The sequence below is a fragment of the Megalops cyprinoides genome, chromosome 19 (assembly GCF_013368585.1).
Source record: "Megalops cyprinoides isolate fMegCyp1 chromosome 19, fMegCyp1.pri, whole genome shotgun sequence".
NCBI lineage: Eukaryota > Metazoa > Chordata > Actinopteri > Elopiformes > Megalopidae > Megalops > Megalops cyprinoides.
Genome location: NC_050601.1, coordinates 20941095 through 20969076, shown reverse-complemented (window position 1 = coordinate 20969076; position 27982 = coordinate 20941095). Strand labels below are relative to the sequence as shown.

At 46.4% G+C, this 27982-nt stretch overlaps 1 protein-coding gene across 1 annotated transcript; it reads right to left on the bottom strand.

Annotated features, from left to right (window-relative positions):
- Positions 1–1003: 1003 nt before the first annotated feature.
- Positions 1004–26346, bottom strand: LOC118795148 (serine/threonine-protein kinase/endoribonuclease IRE1-like). The gene is made up of 23 exons (XM_036553524.1): positions 26093–26346; positions 19488–19608; positions 18096–18129; positions 17600–17672; positions 17151–17223; positions 14824–14946; positions 14079–14180; positions 13403–13664; positions 12884–12962; positions 12212–12374; positions 11735–11850; positions 10984–11169; positions 9966–10215; positions 9057–9144; positions 8247–8436; positions 7668–7767; positions 5779–5978; positions 5390–5537; positions 4562–4689; positions 4281–4404; positions 3554–3621; positions 1815–2184; positions 1004–1757 (listed from the first exon to the last, which is right to left on the bottom strand). Exons 1-23 carry the CDS (start codon positions 26171–26173, stop codon positions 1234–1236), a joined length of 3603 nt encoding a protein of 1200 aa, XP_036409417.1. The 5' UTR covers positions 26174–26346; the 3' UTR covers positions 1004–1233.
- Positions 26347–27982: the final 1636 nt, after the last annotated feature.

The following is a 27982-nucleotide window of genomic DNA, read 5'->3' as shown; positions in this document are numbered from 1 at the left end:
CAAAAATACAAATTATAAAAACCTGGACGGAAGAAATAAAGTGATATAACTTTATTCCAACTCTTCTGCTGAAAAAGCGGCAATATCATTCATTACAAATAAATGAAAAGAAAAACGGTATGTAAAAAGAAAAAATATATACATATTAAGAAGCACACTTATTGTAAGAATGCTCATAACAAGCGAGATCATTTGGATGAACATCTGATTCACATGATGCTTATTTAAATTAATCTATTTAAATGCATACTCAGCGAGCAGTAAAATCCTTACAGTACCAAACGCCCTAAAGCATTATATTACTCCTGACGTAGGAAAGTTCAAGTATAAAAATAGAAAGACGCTGTGGGTGTTGCACAGACAACACCATAATTAAATCATTTCCACCTTTGGTTGTGAAGATACACAACAAACACACAGACTGCCTGTATAACACAAAAACACCAAGTAGAAAACCAGTTTAAAACGGAATGCAGGTAACCTGTTGGTATCCTGTAGAATATGGGTTTAATTTCATTAGCTCACAACATTGTGGGTGAGGCACCAGGAAAAAATGAACCATTGTCCACAATATCTATATATCATCAATCAAGGCCATATTGGGTGTACATACGTCCTGGGTATACAAATATGACATACATACAGACAAACATGATGAGTCATTGGTAAAAGCAGAAATGTTCACTGAATTACCGCAGTGAAAAGCATGGCACAGAGATCTTAAATATGGCCCTCCCATATGCTATCTGTGTTCAGTTAGTGCAAAAAACATACCGTTTATAGTCAATAAACTCGTTGAGAAAGAACATTGCACAGTAAAATGACCATTGTCAACTTTAAGTGTGCAACAGGTAATTTCTGGAAAAAGATTCCACACTCTTTTTGTGATGGAACAGACCCCCACTAATCTCTGGGGATGACAGAATGACACTTCAAATACTACTTCAGAACACTTTGCTTTATCAGAAATGGACACTGTAACACTGAATCCTTTGGTGTTCTCTGTGATTCTTCTCCTCCAGCTCCTGTTGAGACAGCACTGCTCCTCACTGGGCTGTCGCTGCCTTGGTTGAGAAGCAAAGGCACTGTGGGTAGGGAGAGGTGCTCCCCCTGCTGAGGGGTCAGAGCACTGCAGGCCCAGACCTCAGCGTCACAGAGGAAGGCTGCCAGCCCTGAGATGTGTTGCCTCAGAAGGCAACGGCACTGAAAGTCACGGCCACTGTTCCCCCGCCTCTATCGCACAGGATTAGCACCCTCGGACAGCATGTCAGACTCTGGGCGTGTCAGCTGAGTGTCTCTGGGTGGCTCAGCCTTTGGGTGGGTTCGCTGGGTGTGTCTGGGTAGTTCAGATTCTAGGCCTCTTTGCTGGGTCTGTGCAGGTGTCTCTGTGCTGTTGGGTGGCTCAGTCTGTGGGCCTGTGTGCTGGGTGTGTTGGGGTGTTGCTGTGCTGTTGGGTGGCTTAGTCCCTAGGCCTGTGTGCTGGGTCTGTGCAGGTGTCTCTGTGCTGTTGGGCGGCTCAGTCTGTGGGGCTGTGTGCTGGGTCTGTGCAGATGTCTCTGTGCTGTTGGGCGGCTCAGTCTGTGGGGCTGTGTGCTGGGTCTGTGCAGGTGTCTCTGTGCCGTTGGGCGGCTCAGTCTGTGGGGCTGTTTGCTGGGTCTGTGCAGGTGTCTCTGTGCCGTTGGGCGGCTCAGTCTGTGGGGCTGTTTGCTGGGTCTGTGCAGGTGTCTCTGTGCTGTTGGGCGGCTCAGTCTGTGGGGCTGTGTGCTGGGTGTGTTGGGGTGTTGCTGTGCTGTTGGGTGGCTTAATCCCTAGGCCTGTGTGCTGGGTCTGTGCAGGTGTCTCTGTGCTGTTGGGCGGCTCAGTCTGTGGGGCTGTGTGCTGGGTCTGTGCAGATGTCTCTGTGCCGTTGGGCGGCTCAGTCTGTGGGGCTGTGTGCTGGGTCTGTGCAGATGTCTCTGTGCCGTTGGGCGGCTCGGTCTGTAGGGCTGTGTGCTGGGTCTGTGCAGGTGTCTCTGTGCTGGGGTAGTAGTGCAGGAAGGGCCGCTCTCGGGCACAGGTGTGCATGGCCTGGTAGGTGTGCAACAGCAGCCGTGGGAAGCGGGAGGTGAAGTAGCACACGAAGCCCTCAGGGACGGAGCCCAGCGTCTCCTGCACCTGTGCCGGCAGCTCTCTGTAGTGGTGCTTCTGCAGGGGAGACATGGGGACAAAGGCAGTCGTCAGCAACCTCACCTACTGGCAGGTTACAAACACACAGCAGCTTTTTTCTATGCTGAATGGGGGACAGTGATACAACGCCTCCTTCGAATTGGCTACATCCAGGTGCAGGAGACAGTGTCAGCCATATTCGATCAAATGGTGGCTTGTGTTTTCAGCGCGTTCCTACAGGTGTGGATGACCCCGGATCTGTTCCAGCAGTGTCAGAGATCACCTGTCCCTAACTCCGCCCCTACACATCAGCTGTTGATACAGCACAAAAGTGTAATGCTTATATTATCTGCCCCTCTCAAAGAAAAAAATGGTGTAGAATTTTTTTCAAAATACAGTTTTCTATTTGGAGGCAATTTTTGAAAATGAACAAAGCAAAAACAAAGAGGAAACTCCAAGTATCCTGCCCTGTTGCATAACTTTTTGTGAACAGTGGATGTTCTCAAACCCTACTTGATTTCTTTTTGTCAGCTCATATGCAATTAGCACTGGAGTATAGTTTCTAATGTAGTTCAAATTTTCTCATGAAGAAATACAGGGTTTCTTTTTTGTTTTTACAATGTTATCCATTTTCACAGCAGGATATTTACTGAGGCAACTGTAGGTTAGGTACCCTTGCCCAAGAGTACAGCAGCAGCGCCCCAGCGGGGAATCGAGCCAACACCCTTTCAGTTATGAGTACTGCTCCTTAACCACTATGCTACACTGCCGCTCCAGTACAGGGTTTCCATGTTAGGTAATTAGTTACAACAATACTTTAATGAACATAGTTTTCCCAATAGCGTGTGAGTGCACGTCACTTTTGCTCAGTTCTGCAAGGTGTGTTTCTAAATGAGCTCTGTGTCTATGAAGGAGTGCTGTGCATTGTCACGTGGTCAGGGAAATGACACGTGTTACCACAACGTCCTCTCCATTAGCACTTAAAAGTAATGCAACACGACAACAAGCAAATACCTTTCATTGCTGCACTGTTTACTTATGAGAAGTATGTAGGACCGAAATCAGCCTTTTTCCTCATTTCACATTTTCTCATTAAAAACATGCCCACTGCTGCTTTGGGTATGTCCTGTGTCATGCCAGATAAAGGACTGGAGAGACTAGCCTCACAATAGCATCAAATGCCTTTACATCATTTAAACAGAACAAAACCACACAGTTCAATCTAGGCTTAGTGTACATTCTTTATAAATGAACACATAATCGTACTGTCTGTCACTGTGACACTGTCTCCATCTTAAGTATATCTTATATCTTATCTTATATCCTCACTGTAGTTAGTATGTAGATGTATGCTGGTGCCCTGTCCTTCAATTCCTGAATTTCCAGTTCTCCTGCTTTCTGGACCCACCTTGTTCCGCATGGCACGGAGCAGGTCTCGCACTGACCCCCCTTTGTATGATCGAAATTTCCGCAGGTCTGCCGAAAACAGAACCATAAAAAATAAACAAGCAATCATTCCAGGCCAAAATGCAAACTGACATGTTTTTTACAGAGAATGTTAGTGGGCCAATTATAGCAGGCAATCCTGCACACTGATTCACACTGTGAAGTTCCAGTTTTCCACGGTCTGAAAGGGGAAGTACATTCTAGATATTCTCGCAAATGAGGAAATTCATGCAAACCGCAGTGTGATAACACAGTCTGATGTTACATTAAAAATATTTTTACATACTAATATGGTAGGAGTGAGGAATACTGTTTGATGGAAATACTCAAAACTTGCAAATCTGCAAACAGCATGGATGTGCTGGACAGTGAAATTTAGATTAGGTATCCATGCAGAATAAATTTACCCTCGGTATCCATGCAGAGATGGAAATAGCAGATGGAGCCATTCCCAGTGCACAGCAGTTTGAGCCAGGTCTTACTATTGGCAGTACTCAGTGTGCTAGAGTAGAAGCAGCCCAACTGTGGTACATCGAGCCATCCCAGGTTTTACTAGGACCAGGTCAAACTGACTATGCATTATGTGTGCTATACGGTATCCCTAAATAGAGTCCCAAGCGGAGGACTGTAACTGTGGAAGACGTTCTGACAGCAGAGGCAGTGGTGCTTGATGGGACTTGTAGTCTTGCCTGTCTGCAGAGGGACGGTGATGTGCTCCCTCCAGTCCCCCTTCACCACCGCCCGGCCCCCTCGCTCCAGCTGCCGCACCACGGCTCCGTCCAGCGACTCCTTCTCGATGCGGTCGCTGACGTCCTGGAGGGAGACACGCAGCGCCGTGACGACAACGCCTCCATAGCCGGCAGGAGGTACTTACACTCTCTGCCACGAACCAGTCTGTCCTGCACTGCACCCACAACGCTGGGTTTACTTTATGAGGGGCAGCGAAAGGGGTTCAGAGATTTCGTGGGACCTGGAAGAAGTGCAGTTGCTTCTCCAGGCTCCAGAAGAAGGGGTGCTTCAGCACGCTCTCCGCCGACGGCCGTCTCTGGGGCTCCATGCTCAGCATCTGCTCCATCAGGTCCCTGGCGATGAGGTCCTCTGGATGGGACACAGGCAAAGACCCATCAAACTGACACGCCTTCAGGTCTTCCTCTGGACTGTTCAAGAACATTCTATGACCCTGGCAGATCTGTAGATCTGGTCTCACTAATTTAGGATTTATTTTTCATGATTCCAAAAATAAGTGCACTGAAAATCACTCTAAATCAGTTTCTAGTGTATGCTGGTTTACTAGTGGTTGCAGGTGAGCTTAATTAGCTTGGTCTGACTGAGCTGTTAACTGAATGTGCTTTTGGCATTAAAACATTACAATGTAATTAAAATGCAATAATATGTGACGTGTTTGTAGTAATATAAAGATTAAGTTGTTTACTAAACATAAATTTATCCATTTCTGCCACTTGACCAAATATGGTATAGCTGTCTAGATTAAGTTTCATCAGGTAGTCTATTACTTGCACTAAGCCACATTGAACAGCTAATTACTAATTAATAACCAATTAATAAAGGAAAATCATCTCTGCATTACCAAATGGTTTAAGGGGCTCAATGATTAGAAATGATTCACGAAAACATACTTGAATGCTGTTATAAAAAAACATTTCCCATAAATCATAGTGCTAAAAGCTGATACTCTAAATAATCTCAAAGCCCTACATTAAGAGGTGTTCAGAAGTCAGGTATGAGTTCTTTCTTACTCAGGACATAAAGTCTGCAGTGGTGCGAGTGACAGACTCACCGTGTTTGTCTGGCTGTAAGCAGTCCAAGCTGTAAGCCCCCAGTAGGATATTGGCTTGCCTCTGCAGGGACTTCCCAAAGGGGTGGCTGCCCTGTGACACCGTGTAGTAGAAGACACAGCCGGCGGAGAATATGTCCACAGCACACGTCTGGAGAACAGCAGGGACAGCGTGTGTAATTTGCTACATATTTCTTTGTGAATGAACGGGAGAGCATTATTAAGAATGGAGACAGTTAACTACTGCATCTGAAGATGGTTTGCTAACCCACGCTGCTCACTGAATTGGATTTTTTATCCATAAACAGATCTTAACCTGACCAGGATCATGTGGGTGCGGGTTGTCATGTTTCTGAAGCTCTCTCTGGAGGCACATGGTGTAGAGCACTCACCGGGTTACGCGCGCTGTCCTCATTCAGCACCTCCGGGGCGATCCAGCCCTCGGTGCCGGGAACCCCGGACCTCCTGCTGAAGCTGTGCCGACCCGCGGCCAGCTTCTTACAGAGCCCGAAGTCGGAGATCATGGCCCGCCTCCGGCCCTGAGGGCCGCGCATGGACACCAGGATGTTGTGAGGCTTCAGGTCCCTGTGCACTGAGAGAGACATGGTGTCAAGTGCAGGGAACTGGAGGGAAACTGGTACTGAAAATGTGCTCACCGATCTCCACGTTGGTCACGCTGATCATAATGAGCAAGTATGGAGGAGAAATGAGAATTATTACTGATATTCAGAGAGCTCAGGTGACAAGGATGTGTCGGGGTTATTACTGATATTCAGAGAGCTCAGGTGACAAGGATGTGTCGGGGTTATTACTGATATTCAGAGAGCTCAGGTGACAAGGATGTGTCGGGGTTATTACTGATATTCAGAGAGCACAGGTGACAGGGATGTGTCGGGGTTATTACCGATGTTCAGAGAGCACAGGTGACAGGGATGTGTCGGGGTTATTACCGATGTTCAGAGAGCACAGGTGACAGGGACGTGTCGGGGTTATTACCGATGTTCAGAGAGCACAGGTGAGGGGGATGTGTCGGGGTTATTACCAATGTTCAGAGAGTGCAGGTGAGGGGGACGTGTCGGGGTTATTACCGATGTTCAGAGAGCGCAGGTGACAGGGACGTGTCGGGGTTATTACCGATGTTCAGAGAGCGCAGGTGACAGGGACGTGTCGGGGTTATTACCGATATTCAGAGAGCGCAGGTGAGGGGGATGTGTCGGGGTTATTACCGATATTCAGAGAGCACAGGTGACAGGGATGTGTCAGGGTTATTACCGATGTTCAGAGAGCACAGGTGAGGGGGATGTGTCGAGGTTATTACCGATGTTCAGAGAGCACAGGTGAGGGGGATGTGTCGGGGTTATTACCGATGTTCAGAGAGCACAGGTGAGGGGGATGTGTTGGGGTTATTACTGATATTCAGAGAGCGCAGGTGAGGGGGATGTGTCGGGGTTATTACTGATGTTCAGAGAGCGCAGGTGAGGGGGATGTGTCGGGGTTATTACCGATATTCAGAGAGCACAGGTGAGGGGGACGTGTCGGGGTTATTACTGATATTCAGAGAGCGCAGGTGAGGGGGATGTGTCGGGGTTATTACCGATATTCAGAGAGCTCAGGTGAGGGGGATGTGTCAGGGTTATTACCGATGTTCAGAGAGCGCAGGTGAGGGGGATGTGTTGGGGTTATTACTGATATTCAGAGAGCGCAGGTGAGGGGGATGTGTTGGGGTTATTACCGATGTTCAGAGAGTGCAGGTGAGGGGGATGTGTCGGGGTTATTACCGATGTTCAGAGAGCACAGGTGAGGGGGACGTGTCGAGGTTATTACCGATGTTCAGAGAGCACAGGTGAGGGGGATGTGTCGGGTTATTACCGATGTTCAGAGAGCGCAGGTGAGGGGGATGTGTCGGGGTTATTACCGATGTTCAGAGAGCGCAGGTGAGGGGGATGTGTCGGGGTTATTACTGATATTCAGAGAGCGCAGGTGAGGGGGATGTGTCGGGTTATTACTGATGTTCAGAGAGCGCAGGTGAGGGGGATGTGTTGGGGTTATTACCAATGTCCAGAGAGTGCAGGTGAGGGGGATGTGTTGGGTTATTACCGATGTTCAGAGAGCGCAGGTGAGGGGGACGTGTCTGGGTTATTACCGATGTTCAGAGAGCACAGGTGAGGGGGACGTGTCAGGGTTATTACCGATGTTCAGAGAGCGCAGGTGAGGGGGATGTGTCGGGGTTATTACCGATGTTCAGAGAGCGCAGGTGAGGGGGATGTGTCGGGGTTATTACCGATGTTCAGAGAGTGCAGATGCGCCAGCCCGGACATGGTCTGCTGCAGGACGCTCACTGGCTCCAGGCCTTGCCTGTCAAAGTCCTTCTGCTCCACGTACTGGAAAAAACAGAGCTATCAGTGCTCATTTATTACCCACACACAGTGGAGGATGTCCATCAACACAGAGGAACTGCACTGATTAATGACATATGTGTACCTGTGATTTAACAATATTCAACAAATTTTTTATTATTTGGACCATCTCGTGTGAAGTTTGCAAATTGGTGTTAGAGATAATAAAGTGTCTCCAGAAGCAGCATGGTACAATTCAAACAAATCAATTAGTTAATTAACTCAATTAGGTAAAAACAACATTTCACTCCAGGATATCTGGGTAAAAAACATTTGTGACCATTTTGTTCTTTACTAGTGTGTGTATGAGAGGGTAAATGTGAGGTCATGAGCAGAGCTCATTTTTGGCCCCCAGGCTGTACCCCCCACTGTACTCCTCCCGGGCGACCGCGCGGGCCCCGCCCCCGCCCACCCCCCCTTCCCTGCCCCCCGCCCCCCGCCCCGTCGCGAGCGCGTAAGCGCACCTCCCTCAGCGTGGCGGCGCACAGCTCGATGGCGATGTACTGGAACTGCCGGTCCCTCTCGGTGCAGAAGTAGCGGATGACGTTGGGGTGCTCGTCCGACTCGCGCAGCAGCTGCACCTCGCGGTCGGCGAAGCTGAAGCACTCCGGCAGGATCCTCTTCACCGCCACGGGCCGCCTGTCAAAGTGACCCCTGCGGGACACGGAGCCAGCGCAGGTCAGCCCCGCGCGTCACCTTCATTCACTCACACAAGGGCAGGAGCCGAGGACCCGAGTCGCACGGCTTTACTAAACGAATCATCAATGCCACTCTGTGTCTGTGTTCCTGTGATTTTTATAAATGCATTCTAAACTCTGTTACAGAATTTAAATGTTTTTACCACTCTTATAATTAAATAGTTAATTACTGTATTAATTCTGTAAGACACGCACTAAATAATGTTCAGTTGTCGCACATTTTAAACATATTTTCCCAGTATTTTCATTAGAAAAACACAGTTATGTTAACAGATAAAGTACAGTGTCTACTATAATATACTATAATAACTTGACAGATACGGTATTAGGTATAATGTCAATATGCATAGATGTCTTTGTATGGAATATCATTTTCTATTGCATTTGGTTCAATATGATTTTGAATGGGCCAATCAGCTAAGACCTATGTGCCTGATGCATACTGGGAGCTCCATGGGTGTGCAGATCCAAAGCTTCTGGTTCTACAATTCAGCCAATACAAATTCAAATACACAAACCATTTCAAGTGCTTTTGTGTCAGCAGTTGATTTTTGGGGGGACTGTACATATACTTACTTGTACACAATAGTTCCTTCTGCACCGTGTCCCAGAACATTTTTGGGGTTGAATGTAATGTTTCCCACTCTGACAATATTGTTTTCACCTGACAAAAGAACGCAAAAGAGACAATCATGGCTCAGAAACTATTCATATTTCACTTAATAAAACTGTATAATAATACTGTACATTGAAATACATTTGAAGCAGGAAGCATTTAGACTTTTCTCAATTAAACAGCTTTTCTCATTTCTCACCTAAGCAGAAGAAAAACACTGCATGCAAGATGAATATCAATTTACCCCATTAATTTGTCAGTCTGCTCACCTGCTTGAGTCTAATGTAATCATACAAGATACGCGGAGTTCACTGTATTAGTAGTGGTATTATAGATACCTGGTAATAGAATATACTGTAGATACCCCGTCAACTGGATTTATTTTCATAGGTAAGGGTTAGTGTTAGTATCCGTGCTAACAATATAGCTAGATTGGTTGTTAGCTATATTAGCAGACCTTAGCACAAGAAGCCAGTGTCATCAAAGGCCCAAGATGTAAACAGAAGCTGGAAAATGCTTCAAGTCCCCCTAGGTTGCTTACCACTTCTGAAACACTCATTAACCACTCATTAGCTAGCTAGCTAGCTATGCATAAAGAGTAAGCCAAAAGGAATTATGTAAATAAAATATATTATTATTAAAAGGGACCATGAGAAACATCAGCTTCCTCATACAGCTCATATTAGACTCACCCAAGCACCCAAGGCCGTTAATGGTTGACTTTGCTGCTGTTGCTTGTCAATTGGACATTATAATATTAGGCTAGCATTTTGGGCTATAGTAAAAACTACATTACATTCTTAATTAGCTCTCAGATATGCAACACACTGCTGTTGCTCTTTCACTCCGCAGACAGCAGGTGGCAGTACCTCCTTCCTCATGCTCTGCGGCGGAGCCACCATTGTCACACACTGAGGCGTTGGAGTGGGTGGAGGTGCGGGGGGTGAGGTTGGAGCTGCTGTTGTTGGAGCTCTCTGCCTGCGCCCGCGCTGTGTCCAGGAAGTCGGTGTCCAGCGGCGAGTCCGCCGGCGGCTGGAAGAGCAGCTGCTGTTTCTGTAGGAGCTCCAGCTTCTCCTCCATCTGCCTCTGGAACTGCTGGTGCTGCTGCATGCGCACACTCTGCGGACAGACAAGAACGTGCGCGCACACACACACACACACACACACACACACACACACCCAAACACAGACACACACAGACACACACACACACACACACACACACCCAAACACAGACACACACATACACACACATACACACACACCCAAACACAGACACACACACACAGACACACAGACACACACACACACACACACACACACACACACAGACACACAGACACACACACACACACACCCAAACACAGACACACACACACAGACACACACACACAGACACACAGACACACACACACACACACACACACACACACACACACACACAGACACACACACACACACACACACACACACACACACACACACCCAAACACAGACACACACACACACACACCCAAACACAGACACACACACACACACACACACACACACACACACACACACACACACACACCCAAACACAGACACACACACACACACACACACACACACACACACACACCCAAACACAGACACACACATACACACACATACACACACACAAACACACACAAAGTTGAGAGTCACTGTTATTGATGCACTTCGCATTGATGTCATAAGCAGTCACCTTAGGGTATATGATGTCATGAGTGGTCACTTTAGGATGTACGATGTTCCAAGCAGTCACCTTAAGTATATTATGTTGTAAGTGCTGACTTTAGGGTATATGATATTCTAAGCTGTCACTTTAAAATACATGATGTTCTAAATGGTCACCTAAGTAGTCACCTTAGGGTATATGATGATGAAGGCCACCCAGCCAGCCAGGAGGAAGGTGCTGAAGATGATGGTGGCCAAGTCCTTCAGCATGGAGTCCACAGGCGCCTCTGGGCGGACCATCCGACCCGGCTTCTCCTGGACAGAGGTGACCGGAGGAAGAGCGCCGCTATCATCCGTGCCACTGTCAGTCACCTTCTCCAGCACACAGAGAAAACAGCAGGTGTTTAACAGCACAGGCAGGCCGGACACACAGAAACAGCAGGCGTTTAACAGCACAGGCAGGCCAGACACACAGAAACAGCAGGCGTTTAACAGCACAGGCAGGCCAGACACACAGAAACAGCAGGCGTTTAACAGCACAGGCAGGCCGGACACACAGAAACAGCAGGCGTTTAACAGCACAGGCAGGCCGGACACACAGAAACAGCAGATCCTTACACGTCACTGTTCCACATCATGGGTTTCCAGGTTACAGAAAGTTAAAGAACTGACGTTGGCCTCCAAAGGCAGGCCACTTAACCCCAACTGCTTCAGTACGCAATAAATTAAATGTAGGACATGTAAATTGATCTAAATAACAACGTCAGCTCAGCTAATAACAATGGCAAAAAACAACTTACTTTTTACTGTGGTAAAAAATGTAATCAAACAGTGTGACTGACACACACGTGTCCACACACACACACGTGCACACGCGCACACACACACGCATATGCACACACACACACACAGGCACACACACACACATGCACACACACACCTCCTCGCTGGTCTGCTCAGTGCTGGGAGGGATGACATTGGCTTGATTCCGGTGGATGTTCTCAGGGAACCTGTCCAGGATCTTGTTGTGGGCCTCAGGGGGCATCTCATGGTGGCCTGGGGGAGAAGAGGCTTGTCACTACCCCCGGAGGGGGAACCCTCCACCCCTTCCTCATAGTTTCTACCCACACTCTCCCTCTCATGTCACAGAAGTATTAATCTGTGGCACATATTCTAAATCACCCAGATCTGCCATGCATACACATTAATTATATGTAAATGGAGCCTGAAGTCAAGACTGTAGCTCCCATGTATTGGTATACAGGGTGGAAACACTGGAGTTAAGACACAGTCTGTCCCACACTAATTAAAACACTCTTCAACAATGTACCTCGCAATTCGTTTTAAATCCAACAGAGGGCAGCATCTCTCCACAGAGTAAGGTAGAAGCCCACTTCCTGGTGCCTTGCAGTATTACCTATTAGGAGCAAGCGGTTCCTCATGAAGTTGACGCGGTTGCGCTCCTTCAGGGTGGCAGAGAACTTGACGTTGGTACTGGGGGTGATGACGCACTCTTTGTCTTCTCCGAACGCCTCCGCAGTACTGGGACCCTCCAGCAGGGGGAAGGCACTGCCCTGTGGCTACATCACACAACAAGCAACAATAGAGTTAGAAATAGAACACACACACACACACGTATGTACCCATACGCAAATTACACATACGCACACACAAACATACACACGCGCGTGCACCAACTCTTTTGTCAAAAGCAGTCCCTTGACAGACAACACAAGGCCTTCTGTTTAAATTAAATCAAGTCATCATGGGAAATTTGCAAAGAAACGTCACAGTATAAATCTATCCATGGCTGCAGACTGCATCTTGGGAACTAATATGAAAAATTTATACCCAGACAGACAGTTCTGTTTTTTTTGATGATCCTCTACATCAGCGTCACAGATGAAGCCATGGAGACGGTCAGCCTTGACGACTGGCCAGATCACCGGACTCGGGACAGGGTCACAGTGACTCACAGACTGGGGGAGAGGTGGGGTGGTTTGTTTTTTCGTATTTTACAGCTACCGCTGACCCATTTAAAGGTCCTTTATGAGTGATTTAGAGGCCTTGCTGGGTACATCTGACTCACCAACACAGTGACGCCTTCGTGCACCAAAGACGGGGAGGCGTACAGGCTGGTGGAGTACTTGCCCACGTAGAGAGCTGCCCTAAAAAGAAACACGAATATGACATCAGCAGGACAGTACCAGGTTACCCATAAACAGACGTATTAATGCAGCATCAGCAGGACAAATCTCCCTGAGGTACCAGGGATGACGCTAAAGAGAACCCACTACATAAGCACTACATAACGAGAATAATGTAACTAGTGAATCCATTAAGTATTGTAATGGGTACTTAATTCGACTTAATTTGTTCTCATGTTCTGACTACATAAGTAGCTCAAGTCCTCCTGTGTTAACAATTACTAGCTAATGGGAGTCAAATCAGGGAAACTTACATTCTAGCAAACGGAGCTCTGTCTGCTTAAAGATCAGGAGGTCAGTGGTGAAGGGAAAAAGCTAAGCTTAAAAATGCCAGTTACTGTGTCAGCTGAGTTTGAATGTTCCGGGGCGAAGCGTCTTTCCGAACGGGCGGAGCCACTCACGTGAGCTTGCTCTTGGGCTTGGTCTCTTTCGGGAAGGGGTGCTTCCAGCGCGAGACTCGGCCAGCCCCGCCGGACGTGTAGGCGAGGTGGCGCAGCGTCTCGGCGGCGACGTTGGTGTGCGGGACCCGGCGCAGGCCGTCCCGCTGCCAGATGTAGAGGGCCACCACGGGCGCGCCGTAGCTCTGCGCCCACCGCACGTCCCCCGACTCGCTGTCCACTGTCACCACCTGCCCGTCCCCCATCGACACGAAGTGCGCCATTTCTGCACACACACACACACACACACACACACACACACACACAGACAGACAGACAGACAGACAGACAGACACACACACACACACACACACACACACACACACACACACGCGCGCACATATACACACATACACACAGACACACACGCACATACACAAACACACAAAGACACACACACACACACACACACATGTACACACATGTACACACGCACGCACAGAAACACGGAGACACAAACACACAGACAGATAAATTGGTATATTCATTCCTACAGAGACTACTATAAAAAACTGATTTGCGGATGTTGTCTGATGGGAGAAATCAAATGGATAAACAGAAAGCATTTCATGCCAAAAGCGCCATATTTGTGTGATAAACTGTTGGTATGTTTACATTTGACTGGGCGTTAGTCTCTTACTGTATTTGGTGTCTTCATCTGGCAGGGTGGAGGCGTAGTCCGAGTATGTGGCATTCCAGCGCAGTTCTCCGTTCTTGGTGTCGAACATGGTGATGGTGTACTCTGCGGGAGAGCAGGTGGACACAGAGTGCCTCATCGTCCCAGCAGGAGAGCACTGCACGCTTCATCATTGTATCAGCAGAACATTGAATACACCATCGCATTAAGCACATTAAAGCACATCATTCAACACTGAGTAATCCGTCATTCCAGTCCACGGACAGAACATCTCAATATTTCAGACAGAAAAGAAACAAACCTGAGCTGGCAGCTCAGGATTCATACTGCAGACTGAATCTTTGAATCTTTAAAAACCAATACATTTTCATAAACCACATCAACACCCTCTGCTATCTCTCTGGCCCTTGAAGAATGTGCTTGACTTTCAATGAAACGTGTCATGCAGTGCTTATACCTGCACATGTGTGGTGGGGGGGGGGGGGGGGGGGGGTACGGTCCCTCGAGGAAACACTGAGTGTCCTTTACATAAGCTTTACGAGCTGCTGGTTGTGGGAAAGCAACGCAACAGGATCTCCATAGTAACAGAGGGAAATGGAGCATTGACGCCCTGCCTTTATGCCACGCCCACTGGGCCAGCTCTCACTGTGTGGGAACACTCCTTATCTGATACAGGAGGAGCGGTGCCTGTATCTTCTCTGGTTACAGCTCATCCCCCTGGCCTGGGGGTTGACGTCGAAGGGGTTACCTGTGCGGCCCAGGTAGAGTAGGGAGGAGGACGGACAGAACGTCTCGGCGAAGGAAGACGTCAGAGTCTGCTGCTTCTCCCCTGTCACCAGGTCCACCACGTACCAGAGGTCCTGCTTCTTACCTGGGCAAATGCATAACACAGGCATTATTACCTTGACAAACACACAGGCTTTGTTGCCTAGAAAAACGAGCTGTATCAAACAAGCTGTTTCCAGACTTTCATTTCCACATTTGGATGAAATTTAAGAAAGAATACAGCTACTAAATAGATAAAGAATTTATTGCTTTGTTTTTAAACTTTTGCTACACAATGACAGTACAATATTTCTTTTCAACTTTCAATTCTGCAACTGTCACTTCAGCGGTGCAGGTTGTTCTATTTATTGTTCTATTTATTGTCCTTATTGTCCTATGTTTTATTTTAGGTTGTGTACCTCTGTTCCCAACATACTTGACTGTTGGCAAGGCAATTTCCTTTTTGGATCAATAAAGTATTATCTATCTAGCTACAGCTAAAACCAGGTTAGAATAAGCTGGAGCCAAAGCTGACTGACCCGATACAGCAACTGCTTTTCCATTACATTACCCACAGCCAAAGCTGTAACACACAGGACATCACACCGAAAACCACCAGGGACATGAACTAAGTGAGCCAGCCAGGCTCTACAGTGGAGAAGAGATACAATGGTCTAGCCTGGTTCCAGTTCTGCAGTGGAAAAGGGATATAATGAGCCAGGCTGGTTCTAGCTCTACAGTGGAAAAGGTGTATAATGAGCCAGCCTGGTTCCAGCTCTGCAGAGGAAAAGGCATATAATGAGCCAGGCCCCCAGGGCTACAGTGGGAAATAGCTTTATAGCTCAGGCCCACTGTCTCTGTCTCGCATCAGAAAGGTAGCAGCAAGTTCCCTGAGGAAGCTTAAACCACTCATATTACAGGAGATTCCCTTCATTGACACCTTACTCTAAGTAGAGTGTTCAGAACTTGATTCCTCAAACATCCTCTGTCACACTTCTTGTGTCAACACCTTTTGTTTCAGTCCTACATAATGGCTGTTTGTCTAACAGAGGCAGACCAGTTGCAGCTAGGCTGTGGTGGATAGCTTACAGAATGCTTTGGTCTTACACATTTGATATCCAAAATTCCTGTCAAACTAAACCGAGGTGTGATATATTTGTTTGGTTTCATGCTGGGTAGATGTTTTCTGTACTCAAGATGCATGATGTGGTTTCAGTACTGAAAGACTAGCAATGTCTTCTAACATAATTTTCACTACTTCAATGGCAATTTTCACTACTTTAGATTTTTCTATTACCGTAAAGCCATCTACAAGCGTGGCTCTTCAATTAATTAAGCAATTAACATTCCAGCATGCATAGGGTTATATAGGAAAATGCTGGACAGTCCTGGATGCGTGTAATCATGGCTACCATGGTTGCAAAAGAAGACCACAGTGACTTTGAAAGAGGGGTGATTGTTAAGGCATATTTGTTGGGCGCTTCAGTGATGACGGCAGCATATATTGCCGATGCTTCACGAGCAGCAGCGTCAAAGGTGACATTAGCATGGAACTCCATGGCAAAAAACATCATCAGCAAAGGGCAACAGCGAGTGGAGGCGCACGCTCCAGGGTAAAGAAGCCATTGTGCATTCATTGGAAGAGCAGGGAAAAAACAGGCAAGAAATCACAGATGAGCTGACCTCAAATTTCAAACTGGGGCTTCATCACAAACAGATCCGCTGAGAACTCGGCAGAGCGGGATGCCACAGTCGATTTGCAGCACATAAACCGCACTCCGCACCTGACAGTGCACGGTTACGCGCTCGACTTCACCGAAGACGGCTTCATTTGTTGTGGTTCAGTGGGCTTGGCTGGCAAATGTTTTTTACAGTTGTGTCAGGTGACATGAGAACAGACGCCCACAACTGCCTTTATTCACATTGACTCTGTGTACCGACATGTCACTGCTTTCATCAGTATCACTGCGTGCAGTAAATGACAGCTGTCACAGAATGCACAGGAGCCAAACAGCACAGTGCACGGATCGCTACGCAAACTGAATTACAATCAATGGATGAGGCTAAGACTAAAGTAATACTCACTGCTATCTGTGCATCACAGCTAACACCTGTGCACGTCACAGCTAACACCTGTGTGTGTCACAGCTAACACCTGTGTGTGTCACAGCTAACACATGTGCGCATCACAGCTAACACATGTGCGCATCACAGCTAACACCTGTGTGTGTCACAGCTAACACCTGTCTGTCCTTACTGTTCTCTTCCCGTTTCCTAAGGCTGGACGCATTAAGAATGGGCATAGCTTACCCATGTAGAGCATGCCATCAGAGGTGCTGCAGGGTGCCGCCTGGACCAGCTCGGGGATCGTGAAGGGCAGTTTCTGCCATGACAGAGAGGGGCCAACATGAGCAGGTCATTCTCAAGCACATGCTGAGAGACATGAAAGACACTGCAACATTGTCACTGGAACAGTCAGACAGGTAAAATTCACATGGTGCCCTCGTTAAAAGGGCAAGGTTTCACCAGGGATGAAAGATTATTAATATGCACATTACACATTAATTGTCATATTAATGTTGATGTTTAATGTTCCAGGTCCATCTGAACAGCAGGACATTGTAATTCAGGTTTCTCTGAACAGCAGGACATTGTAATTCAGGTTTCTCTGAACAGCAGGACATTGTAATTCAGGTTTCTCTGAACAGCAGGACACTGTAATTCAGGTTTCCTTCAGGGTGCGCGGTGTGTCCCCTTACCATCAGTCCTTCGTTGTTCTGGCCTCCCAGAGAATACAGGCTGCCATCATTGGGGTCGGGCAGAAATGCAGGCCTGCAGCCCAAACACACACACACACAAACACACACACACACACACACACACACACACACACACACACACACACACACACACACACACACACTGGGTTCACTCACTTACATATGAGCGCACAAACTTCATTACAACATTTACCATTTTAGGACTACTGAGGACATGAGGTAAGATGACTGGCCATTCCTCACTGAGGTGAAAAGCATGGTGTCTCAGTTGTGTGAAGAGGACAGGAACAGACAGGCAAGCTCAGAAATTTTCAGCTCCTCTGTTCAAACATGTGACAGACTACACTAGACCGTATGAGGCACCAAAGTCTATTCAAGCGTGTGAGGAAACAGACGCTATTGACATGTATGACAGACTAGACTATGTTCAAACGTAAGAGGTACTTGATTCTGATTAAATGTGTGATGGACTCACTCCGTCACGTGGGCAGCCATCTGAAGCACCGGATCTGAAAGGGGAGAAACACTGCGATTACCAGGGAGCAGCTTTCCACCTGGCAACCATTCGCAGCACCACATTACTATCCTGCTGAGGAGTAAGTAGCCTGCGCTGGGAGACACGCATGGTATGAAACACTTCTTCCAACAGCCCGTGAATCATGGTCCTTCTCATAGAGCTGCAGCCTGTCATTTACTGCAATGTTTCACACTGAAAACCCAGTAATATAGTAATACCCAGTAATACAGACTCTCACAAGGCCAACAGTTTTCCAGATTAACCCTATCCACATGTACGTTCAGTGAACTGCGAGGGGGAAGAGAATGTCTTTTATTTATATAGTTGTGGAGTTGTGGCTACAATCTACAGAGTGTAACATACAGGCGATACAGAATGGCGCCGCCTTCACCGGCCCCTGCATCCTTGAGAAAAGCGTGAGGGTCACACGAGCCAGAGCTCTGATAAAACGTTAATACTACACAAACGGCGCCCCCTCTGACAGCGCGCCCACTCATGGTCAGACGGTCAGCGCGACGCGGCCCGAGGCAGAGACACTCTGCAGGCTCAGGTCAGCAGGAAGTGGGCCGTCTCACTCTGCGGGACTAAGGGGGGGCGGCATGGTCTCCTGCTCCTGGCTTCTTTGACACAGGCAGGGTGATGTCAATGCCGGGCAATCCAGCCCGGGCCTGTGTGGACAGCCTCAGGGACGGGCTACGTCTGCTGCTCGCTACCAGTTAGCGATTGCAGGACGGCTGAGGCAGGGTTCTGGAGTGGCAGAAATCTCTGCCAGACGCTTGCAAAACGCTAGCTTAGATCATCTGTCAAATGCTTAAACTTACATGCCTGGGCCACAAATATTCCATCACAGCTTTGTCTGGTGTAATGCTAGTACTGAGGGTGATTAATGCAACATAGCAAATTTTCCTGTGCGTTCAAGCTTTGGTTTTAAAAGGAAAATCATGATCTGATACGTTATTCCTTAGCTCTGAGGTAGATAATGTCTCTTCCTCCATCTGTTGAACGGATGTGCAACAAAAACAAAAAACTTTTGCAATATGAAATCCCTCTCTATACCACTTATTAAACACATGGACCATAAATCGTGGTGCATGGAATCACGGTAACATGGTGACTAGCTCTATTTTCTGTAACTTTAACAAAGGCCTTCTTCTTTTGACCGCATTGCCTGTCTCAAAATTTCCCAACTGTGAAGAAGTGGTGATCAGATTCACTGCACAGGCTTAAAAACAGGTCGTGCACAGGTTGCTGCTTTGAGGTTATTTGACTGGAAGCGGATCAAAGTATAGGTGTAATCTGAGCACAGAAACCTCAGACCAGCCGAAGCCTGACGGGACGGCCTCTCCTCACCTTCCTTCAGGGTCCACTTGATGGAGCCGGACCTCTTGTTGACGGCATGCAGGTTGCCATCCAGGGTGGACACGAAGAGAAGGTTCTCAGGCGCAGAGACGGTGCTTGCCCCACAGCAGCCCTGAGAGATACAGACCAGCCAGCTTCAAGAGGAGGCCCCAAACATTACATTACATTATTGTCATTTAGCAGACAATCTTATCCAGAGCAATTTTATCACTTATACAGCTGGATATTTACTGAGGCAAATGGGTGGGTTAAGTACTTTGCCCTAGGGTACAACAGCAGTGGCCCAGCGGAAAATCAAACCAGCAAAGTTTCAGTTACGATCCCTGCCCCTTTCCAATACAACACATTGCCGCCCAAATGACCTTCATTACACAAGGGAACGCACTACAACCAAACGCTGACCATAGCCCACTTTCAGAATTAGCAGAGAGTCTCAAGGCCCAGCTCGGCATGTAGACTTGTATCTACAAAATGGATGAACAGCAGTAAGCCATTTATGACCGCGTATGCATTTCAAATAACGTGTGCAATATTAACACCAACTGGTAAGGGTTTGAGGTTTTTCTACTGAAGATGGTCTGGGTAAAACCACTAGGCCTATATGTGCTCAGTCTTGTGCCTGAAGCTGACTCACCACGAAGCTCAGCAGAGCGCCACCCTCTTTAATTCCTATGTGTGGTGCTGTAAGGAGGAGTTAAATCTTCTCTCAAATGGTAGCTTATCTCCTGCGGGTTACTGCAGGGGAGCAGGCTGCACAGAAGAGAAGGTTTTGCTCCTTAATTAGCAGATTCTTATCCCGACCAGAGCCGCAGTGAAGTCTGAGTGTGTTTCACCACCCTGGTGTGACAGGAAATGGAGCTTCACGCCGTGAGATTTCTCAGTTCCTCAGACCTTCCTGAGACACCTAGCCAAAATGGCCATTAAGAGGTGAAGCCCTCCGTGACCCCAGCGTGTCTGAGGGCTGACCGCCACCTTGCTCCTTGTGTGGGAGACTGAGCTGAACTCTGACTGGCCTCTCGGTTCCAGGCCTGTTCCCTCCCAGCTGGCTGAGGGCCTGGGCCAGAGTGATCCTGCTCTGTGGCATGGTTGTTGGGGCAAACATGATGCTGATACACTGAGGTTGCATCTTAGCATGGAAATACTAGGGGGGGGGGGTCTATATTGCAAAATATCAACCCTCAGGCAGTGGGCATGATGTCTCAGCTTTGCAGAACTTATTGCCAAACAGGAAGGGGGAGGTCCTTAGCTATAAATCTGTATCCAAGCATAAGCAGGTTGGTGAGGTCTTACGACACCCAATCCAGCACAACACATTATTATCATTTAGCAGACACTCTTATCCAGAGGGAATTATATAGACTACAGTTTTTACATAATTCATTTATACAACTGGATACTTAGAGAGGCAACTGTGGGTTAAGTACCTTGCCCCTTTCCACACTGCTGGCCTTCACTGGTCTGCAAGCACCTCACTGGTGTGCAATTATCAGGTGCCTCTTTCCCAGCATTTGAACACAATGATTGTGAGAATCCAGAGGAAAACATCCTGCAGGCTGATACAGGATGCCCATGGGCCAGAGCATGTTCCTGCTGACTCAGACAAGATGCAACTAAATCATCCACCCAATCACTTTACATTTGCACTTAGTTGCTTCACAGACACTCTTATCCAGAACAACTTATATTACAATTCTTATACGTCACCCATTTATATAGCTCTACGTTTGCTGAGCGATTCTGAGTTGAGCACCCTCCCCTAGTATACAACAGTGTCAACAGAGGGGACTGAACCAGCAACCTTTGGATTACAGGCCCTGCCCCTTACCACTGCACCCTCACTGCGACGCCCGTCCATTTTGAAGTTCAAGGGCCGATTTTTAAGGGCTTGCACCCTACTGCCTTGTTTCCCTCTGCTGAAATCTCTTTGTTTTACCCGTCATTCTGACCCTCCTACACTCAGCTCTGCTCAGGGTGTAAAGCCTATGCCTGTTATGTCAATACTGCCCACCGGTTTCTGTTCTCACAGCGCGATGTCTTCAAATTTGCCTCAATTTAACGCGGCCATTTTCTTTCACGTTCAGTCATTTAGCAGATGCTCTTATCCAGAGTAACTTATTTAATTCAGAACCTCGTCTCATCTGAAAAGGCAAATATAGCTCAGAAACATGAAGCAGCTTATCGGTTTCGGGAACAAAACTGTCACGCCTGCAGCACTTTACAGTCTGTAACAGATGTTTGGATAAAAAAAATAAATAAATAAGCGTGGACACCTGGCAATGCATGCAAAGCCCACACGAGCATAATGCCCATATGAGCATAAACCACTGTATGTGGTTTCATTTAGTTTTTCCATTAAGACAGGATAGGCATACTTCCCACAGTGGCTCAGACAGTCAAGACAGACAGACAAGATGCTTGTTCTGAGCACAGGCTGTGCTCTGTGGCTTGGGTTCGAGCCCCGCCGTGTCATCTGCTGATAGTGAGCACCAGCCGACAGCAGCAGAACAAGCTCACTTCATTATAGCAGGGTGTGCATGTCCGGAGGGGCTCCTATGAGTTGCACAGATAGTGTCAAGGAGATTTGCCTATTCTCTGTTTCCCTCCCCTGGTGCATTATGGGACTTGTGGAAATTAGTCATGGATGGCATGCGGGGGTATCTGAGGATTGCATTGCTATGGTCTGCACTCCTGTGCGGGTGCAGAGGTGGTCTCAGTGAGCCTTATGCACATAGAACTGGTGACTACAAAATGTTGCATGAAAAAAGGTGAAAAATGCAAACAATAAAAACGGAGGGAGGGGGCTGTGAGTCCACACCTCTGATTTTTATGTTGCAATGCACTCAACAGCTAAAGCTAGACATTGCATAAGCCCATTACACAACCCGCCAGAATACAGTGAAACATGACTTTGGCGGCTTTCGAGCCCTCGATCCTGTGAGGCAACGTCTCTTCTTGAAGGCCAAACAAACACGCCTCCGGTCCTGGGGTAATGTTAGAGCATGTAAGCAAAGACCAGCCATGGCCTTTGTGCTTGGAATCACGTTATGAAGTCCAAGCTGATAAATCAGAGCTTGATTTGATTCTGATATGCAAAGAGGCTAAATCTAGACTTCCAGTCTAGCCCTTTCCTGACCCAAAAGAGAACCAGTATTCTTTGTCCCAGCTACTGTATCCGTTGGGTGTAGGTGTGATAAGGCATTGAACCAGCAAACATGTCAGGCTTCCAGAGGAACAGAAACACCAGGAATAACAGAACAATCCGGTTTCTGCAGAGGCGAGGAGCGCGTAATAATCGGAGGCACCGGAATGTGGCGGCATGGCACCTTCCACACGGCGTGCTGAGGCTGCTAAAAATCACAGGAAATGGAACACAATCGCGACTGAGCTCACCCGAATGATGGAGGAACCGAAACACAGCAGAAAAAAACGGAGAACCCACTGGAACACCAGCGACACCAGCTTACATCATCACACACCGGCCCGATTCAAAGGCCCGCCCTCCGACATACTCCCGGCACTGTTTCTTCCGCAGAATTTGTTCATAGACCAAAGCATTTTGTTACATTTACATGAGATTATACTGGTGAATTTGACTGCAAGGAGAGAGTGCAGAGCTACAACTCTGTTCTCGATCACAAGCTACATTCTTCATATGAATCAGGACTTCTGAGGAGGTCAAGAATAACAAGTGGACTCTAGTGCTGTCCAATCTTTCGATGGAATTTAAAACTGGTTCTAGATTATCATTCCATTTCAGAGAGACTTACCAAATGTACACAGTAGTTGGAAAATGTTACTAGGGTAACAGCTTGTTTAGCAACTTTACATTGAGGTGGCCAGATGTATGTGTGATTGGTTAACAGCTAGCTTATTGCAAATGGTTAGCATGCTTGCTGACAACCAGTTAAAAGAGAACAAATTACACCATTAATGATTTTGAGAAGCAACGTGAGATCCCAGAGATTACATGATTCCAGCTGCATGTGTGTAATATTGAAAACTCTGTCTTTGCCATTGCTGAAGCTAAAAGGGTACTCATTTGCTGGCACTTTATGCATATTCATGAAGGGGCATAGTAAAAGACTGTGCATCAGTAGTAGGCAGGCAACAAAGTCAGTACAGGAACCTACTGTCACAAATCAGGTCTTATATAAGACCATGGCTTCTGGGATTTCACCATAATGCCTGTCTGGCTGGAAGAAGAAATTGACTCTGTTCTTTTTGTTCTTTTCTTTTATTTGTCTTTTCAACTTTCCAAAGCTCCCTGAAGGTTAACAAATGCAGTTCAGTTTGACATTAAGGTATAATAATGCATTTTGCTTTAAAGTGTTAATGTAATATTGTGTTATATTGCTGCTTAAAAGTGATGTAATGATGCTTCCACCAGTAGAAATATATGGTACTACAGAGGCAGATAAAGCATATCTGCAAAAAACAACTTTCCCTTTACTGTACATATCATTTGCAAACAAACACAACAGACTGATTCCACAATATTTGATTAATTATATTTGAAACATTTTGCTTACTGTATTGATTTAACTGAACAATTTTTGGGGTAATACCTCAAAAATTACAAAAAACTACAGCACACTACAAAAAGCCTCAGTTTGGCTCAAAATGTGTCTATCCACTAAAGCAACAAGAACATCTATGTTAAACAACTCTCAGAATGAGGAGCTGTCCAGCTACTGCTATTTCAGCAGAGACTCTTTCCTTTCGTTAGCTCACAGTCTCTTTCCTCATGTTAGCTCATGGTATTAGCTTATAGTCTCTGTCCTTATGTTAGCTCCTAGTCTCTGCCCTTACGTTAACTCACAGTGTTAGCGCATAGGATCTTTCCTCATATTAGCTCACAGTGTTAGCTCATGGTGTCATTCCTTATGTTGGTACAGTGTAGCTCTGGTTATGTAGCGCTGTCACACAACAGACCAGTTTCTGCTGTTTCTACCATGTTCGTAGCAACTATCCATGAGAGAACAAATACACATGTAAGCAACACACACTTGAACTGATCAACAACATCCATGTGGAGAACTGGCAGGAAGGGAATGTTTAATCATTTCTTGCCACATAGGGCAAGTTGAGTCTCATTGTCTCACTGTTTACGTATTCTTTGTTTCCACATGTTCTTTGAATATATCGTCAATTTTGTGCCACATCAGAATGTACTCGCATATCTGTGGTAAAAGCAAGCAGGTCCGTGCGTTTTCAATGTCTGCATTTTCTGGAAGAAATGGTGATAAGATACACAACTGTCATTCTTTTTGCTATAGAGAGCAATTAATTATTCTGCATGGTGCTGTGCACGATGCTCCACCTTTCCCAGAAAATGCTGACATCAAGTTACAACAACCAACATGTATGCGCCTGGTTCAGGCTCATGCGTGCAACTCTGCTTCCATTCTTCGCAGGAAAACCTTGGTAGGTATCTGACAGGATTCAGATTTTCTGGGGGGGGGGGGGGGGGGGGGGGTGTATCCTCCTCCTTCGTTTAATTTGCAGTCCAGTGTGTGCCGTGTCCTAATAACACTACAAATTTACATTACGCACCCCTCTGAAATGAAAAATCCACATAATTGCACAACAAGCATGTCAGTTTCGCTCTAGTCACATAAATGCGTGAAACACCATGCTATATCATTTTGAGCATATTTTACCAAAACGTCCTTTGGGAATGAGGAGACATAACTGATTATTTATCTGTAACTGACATTATGGATATACCTCTTTCCCCTTTATACGACGGTCTAATTTAATCCCATCTAAGCAGATCTATCGACGATAATACCTCCCATGCACTTTACACCATATGGTATGATACGATTAGCTCGAGTGACTTCAGATGGATGTGTAATCTGGGGTACTTAAAACTTTAAACAAATGTACCCTGCACTCTCCCCCTGCTTACGACACACACAGCGTGCGTTAGGTACACCGTATCGATTGACCTGGGCTTTGAAGAAACTGCCACATCCGACACTGGCCCATTCCATGATACTGTCCACATGGACCGAACCAAACCAACAAAAGCTAGCGAATATTTCACCACAATACAGGCTTGTCTGGGAATAAAAAATACCTGTTATTAACATGTTTGGATTCTCAGTCCTACTGGTTCCAAAATATGCATTTAGCAAGGAAACTAAGTAGTTTGCTAAGTGAGTCGTTTGTCGATGACAGGACAGCTCGCGTACCTTAAGAAGCAGAGTGCTGATGAATAGGTAGCCTAGCTAGCTAACTACTGTAAAACATCCACTCGAGGTCTAGCGAATTGATTTCAGGGACCTAGCTAACCTTAGCTATACTGACTCAAACGTTAGTGTCACCGCATGTCCTAGCTTGTTTAGAAAGAGGTAACTGATTTCTAGCTAGTAACTAGCTCTTTAGTTCATAGTTCATCCTGAAACAAGCTAGCCACGGACATAGACCAGAATACGAAACTCCTAGTTAGCATGCTAGCTACTTCTACGTTTAGTAACTTAGTCTAGCTATCTGGGTAACTTATCTGCCAAGACAGCGCAACCAACCCGCCTATCTAACTACCACAATGCAATGACAAAACTATGTCTGATTGTGAACTTCCACCTGCTTACCGATCTTGAAGGGTCAATATTGTGTGTGAGCAGGATGAAAACACACCACACAACCGCGCCGCTCCATACTGTCCGGTTCATCGTTCACACCGACGCCAAAGTCAGTCCGCGGACGGCACGACTTCGCATAGAGAGGAAGGCAATCAAAGAGTTCAAACGTTAGTAGAAAACGGGCGCACTGCCGATCGTAGTAACTTGTGATCCTGCGCCGTGTGTTATTGTCACATCCATGAGTCTCTCCATGCGACTCCGGCTTCTTCCTGAGGCTGAGCGTGTGTGCGGTAGGTGGGCTGCGCCTATGGAGTGACGTAAAACTACACCAGGAAAGTCCTACTCATTAACAACTTGCCAACTACAGGCTCCTCTTCCTCCTCTCTGCCTCTTTCTTGGAGCAGGCAGAAATATGTGTTCCACAAGTTCCACTAAAGGTCTACTAAACTCGCTGTCTGGCATAGTAGAAAATGCTGTTGATGCGGCTGCTCTTCTTAAAGTACTCTACTTTCTCAGAGCTCGATGCAAGCTTGAAATTGCATATTATAAAACGCTTTTCCTATTATGGGACGTTATACACAATGGTGTGATGAAGACTGTGACGTAACCAGGCAAGCATTATATGTAAACGTTAACAGCTAAAGTGATGTTTAACGAAATCAAATGTAATGACGAAATGAGGGGTGGTCATAAGTTTTTTGATATGTATTATCTCCATCATTTTCATCAAATTTAGACAATTTTACATTGGGTCAATCTTTTTTATGAGTGAAAAAATTCAAACCTGACAATACCCCTCACCAAAACACCCCAATTTAAGAAATTATTTAGGATACACACATACATACTGGAAAACCAATATCCCTAAACTCAGTAAGCACGTTCTAGCAATTGCAGGTGGCAGAATATTATGGGGTGTCTTACCTCATCACATACGGGAGTCAGAGACGACCTCAGCATCTAAATCCAGATTACAATCCCACCCCTTCAGCCTTTATAATGATTAAACCCTTCCCCCCTCAAGTGTGAGCTGTTTCTATCCACAGCTATGTAGCCATATCTTAGCAGCTGCTGATTAGACTCCCTGATGTCACCTTGGTGTAGGCTGAATTGCAATACCATGAAGCCACCCAATTTAATGTCTGTTATCTGTCACTTACTACACAGGGGCCTGCAGCCTCCCTTTCCTCCTTCATTGGAGATCATTTCCTGCCTGATGCTGTCACACGTCTACTTCAAAGCTTAAAATACTTTATATCAGACCCAAGCAATGGACCCAAACCCCACATCAGTACAGAGAACCTGTGCAATGACAGTTGCTTCCCTGTCTCAGTTGTTCATAACTGGTAATGCTGTTATTAATGATTTATTATTAAATTATCAGTTTACTTTTCCTTTTCAAGTTAGCTGAATATTGTGAGCTATCAACACAAATACATTTGCCTAAAGGTTGTCTTTGGTTGCCATTAGGAGATGGAGGTGAATTTCTCCACTTTTTTCCCCCATTAATAAACTTTTTTTTCCTGTAAAGAACAAATAGTACAGATGATACTGTACTACCATTACTATACTACTACTACAACTATTAAGCATTACATTAAGACGTATCATTCCCTAACATCAAGTATAGTTGATTTACTTCTCCTTGCTTTAACTACAGTTTTCGTGCTTTGCCAAGCACAGTTTGATTGATTTATTGATACTGCACTTAACACAGATGTCGTTGGTGAGGAGAGGTATACAGCTGGAAAGTTACTACATTCCAGGAAAAGGGCGCCATCTGTTGGGAACAGGATGCATCGCACCTAGACAATTGTTGGTGATTACCAGTCAATGAATGAAATTTTCGGAATAGATGTGTCCCAACCTGCTGGACAGAGTACGTTTTCCAGGGATAAT

Excerpts from the sequence above, each read along its gene's own strand:
- LOC118795148 (XM_036553524.1), bottom strand. The coding sequence starts at position 26,173 with ATGAACCGGACAGTATGGAGCGGCGCGGTTGTGTGGTGTGTTTTCATC. Across the intron at positions 17,224-17,599 it reads AGAACAACGAAGGACTGATG|AAACTGCCCTTCACGATCCC; the intron begins GTAAGGGGACAC and ends CTGTCATGGCAG. Across the intron at positions 12,375-12,883 it reads ACGAAGGCGTCACTGTGTTG|CCACAGGGCAGTGCCTTCCC; the intron begins GTGAGTCAGATG and ends TGTGTGATGTAG.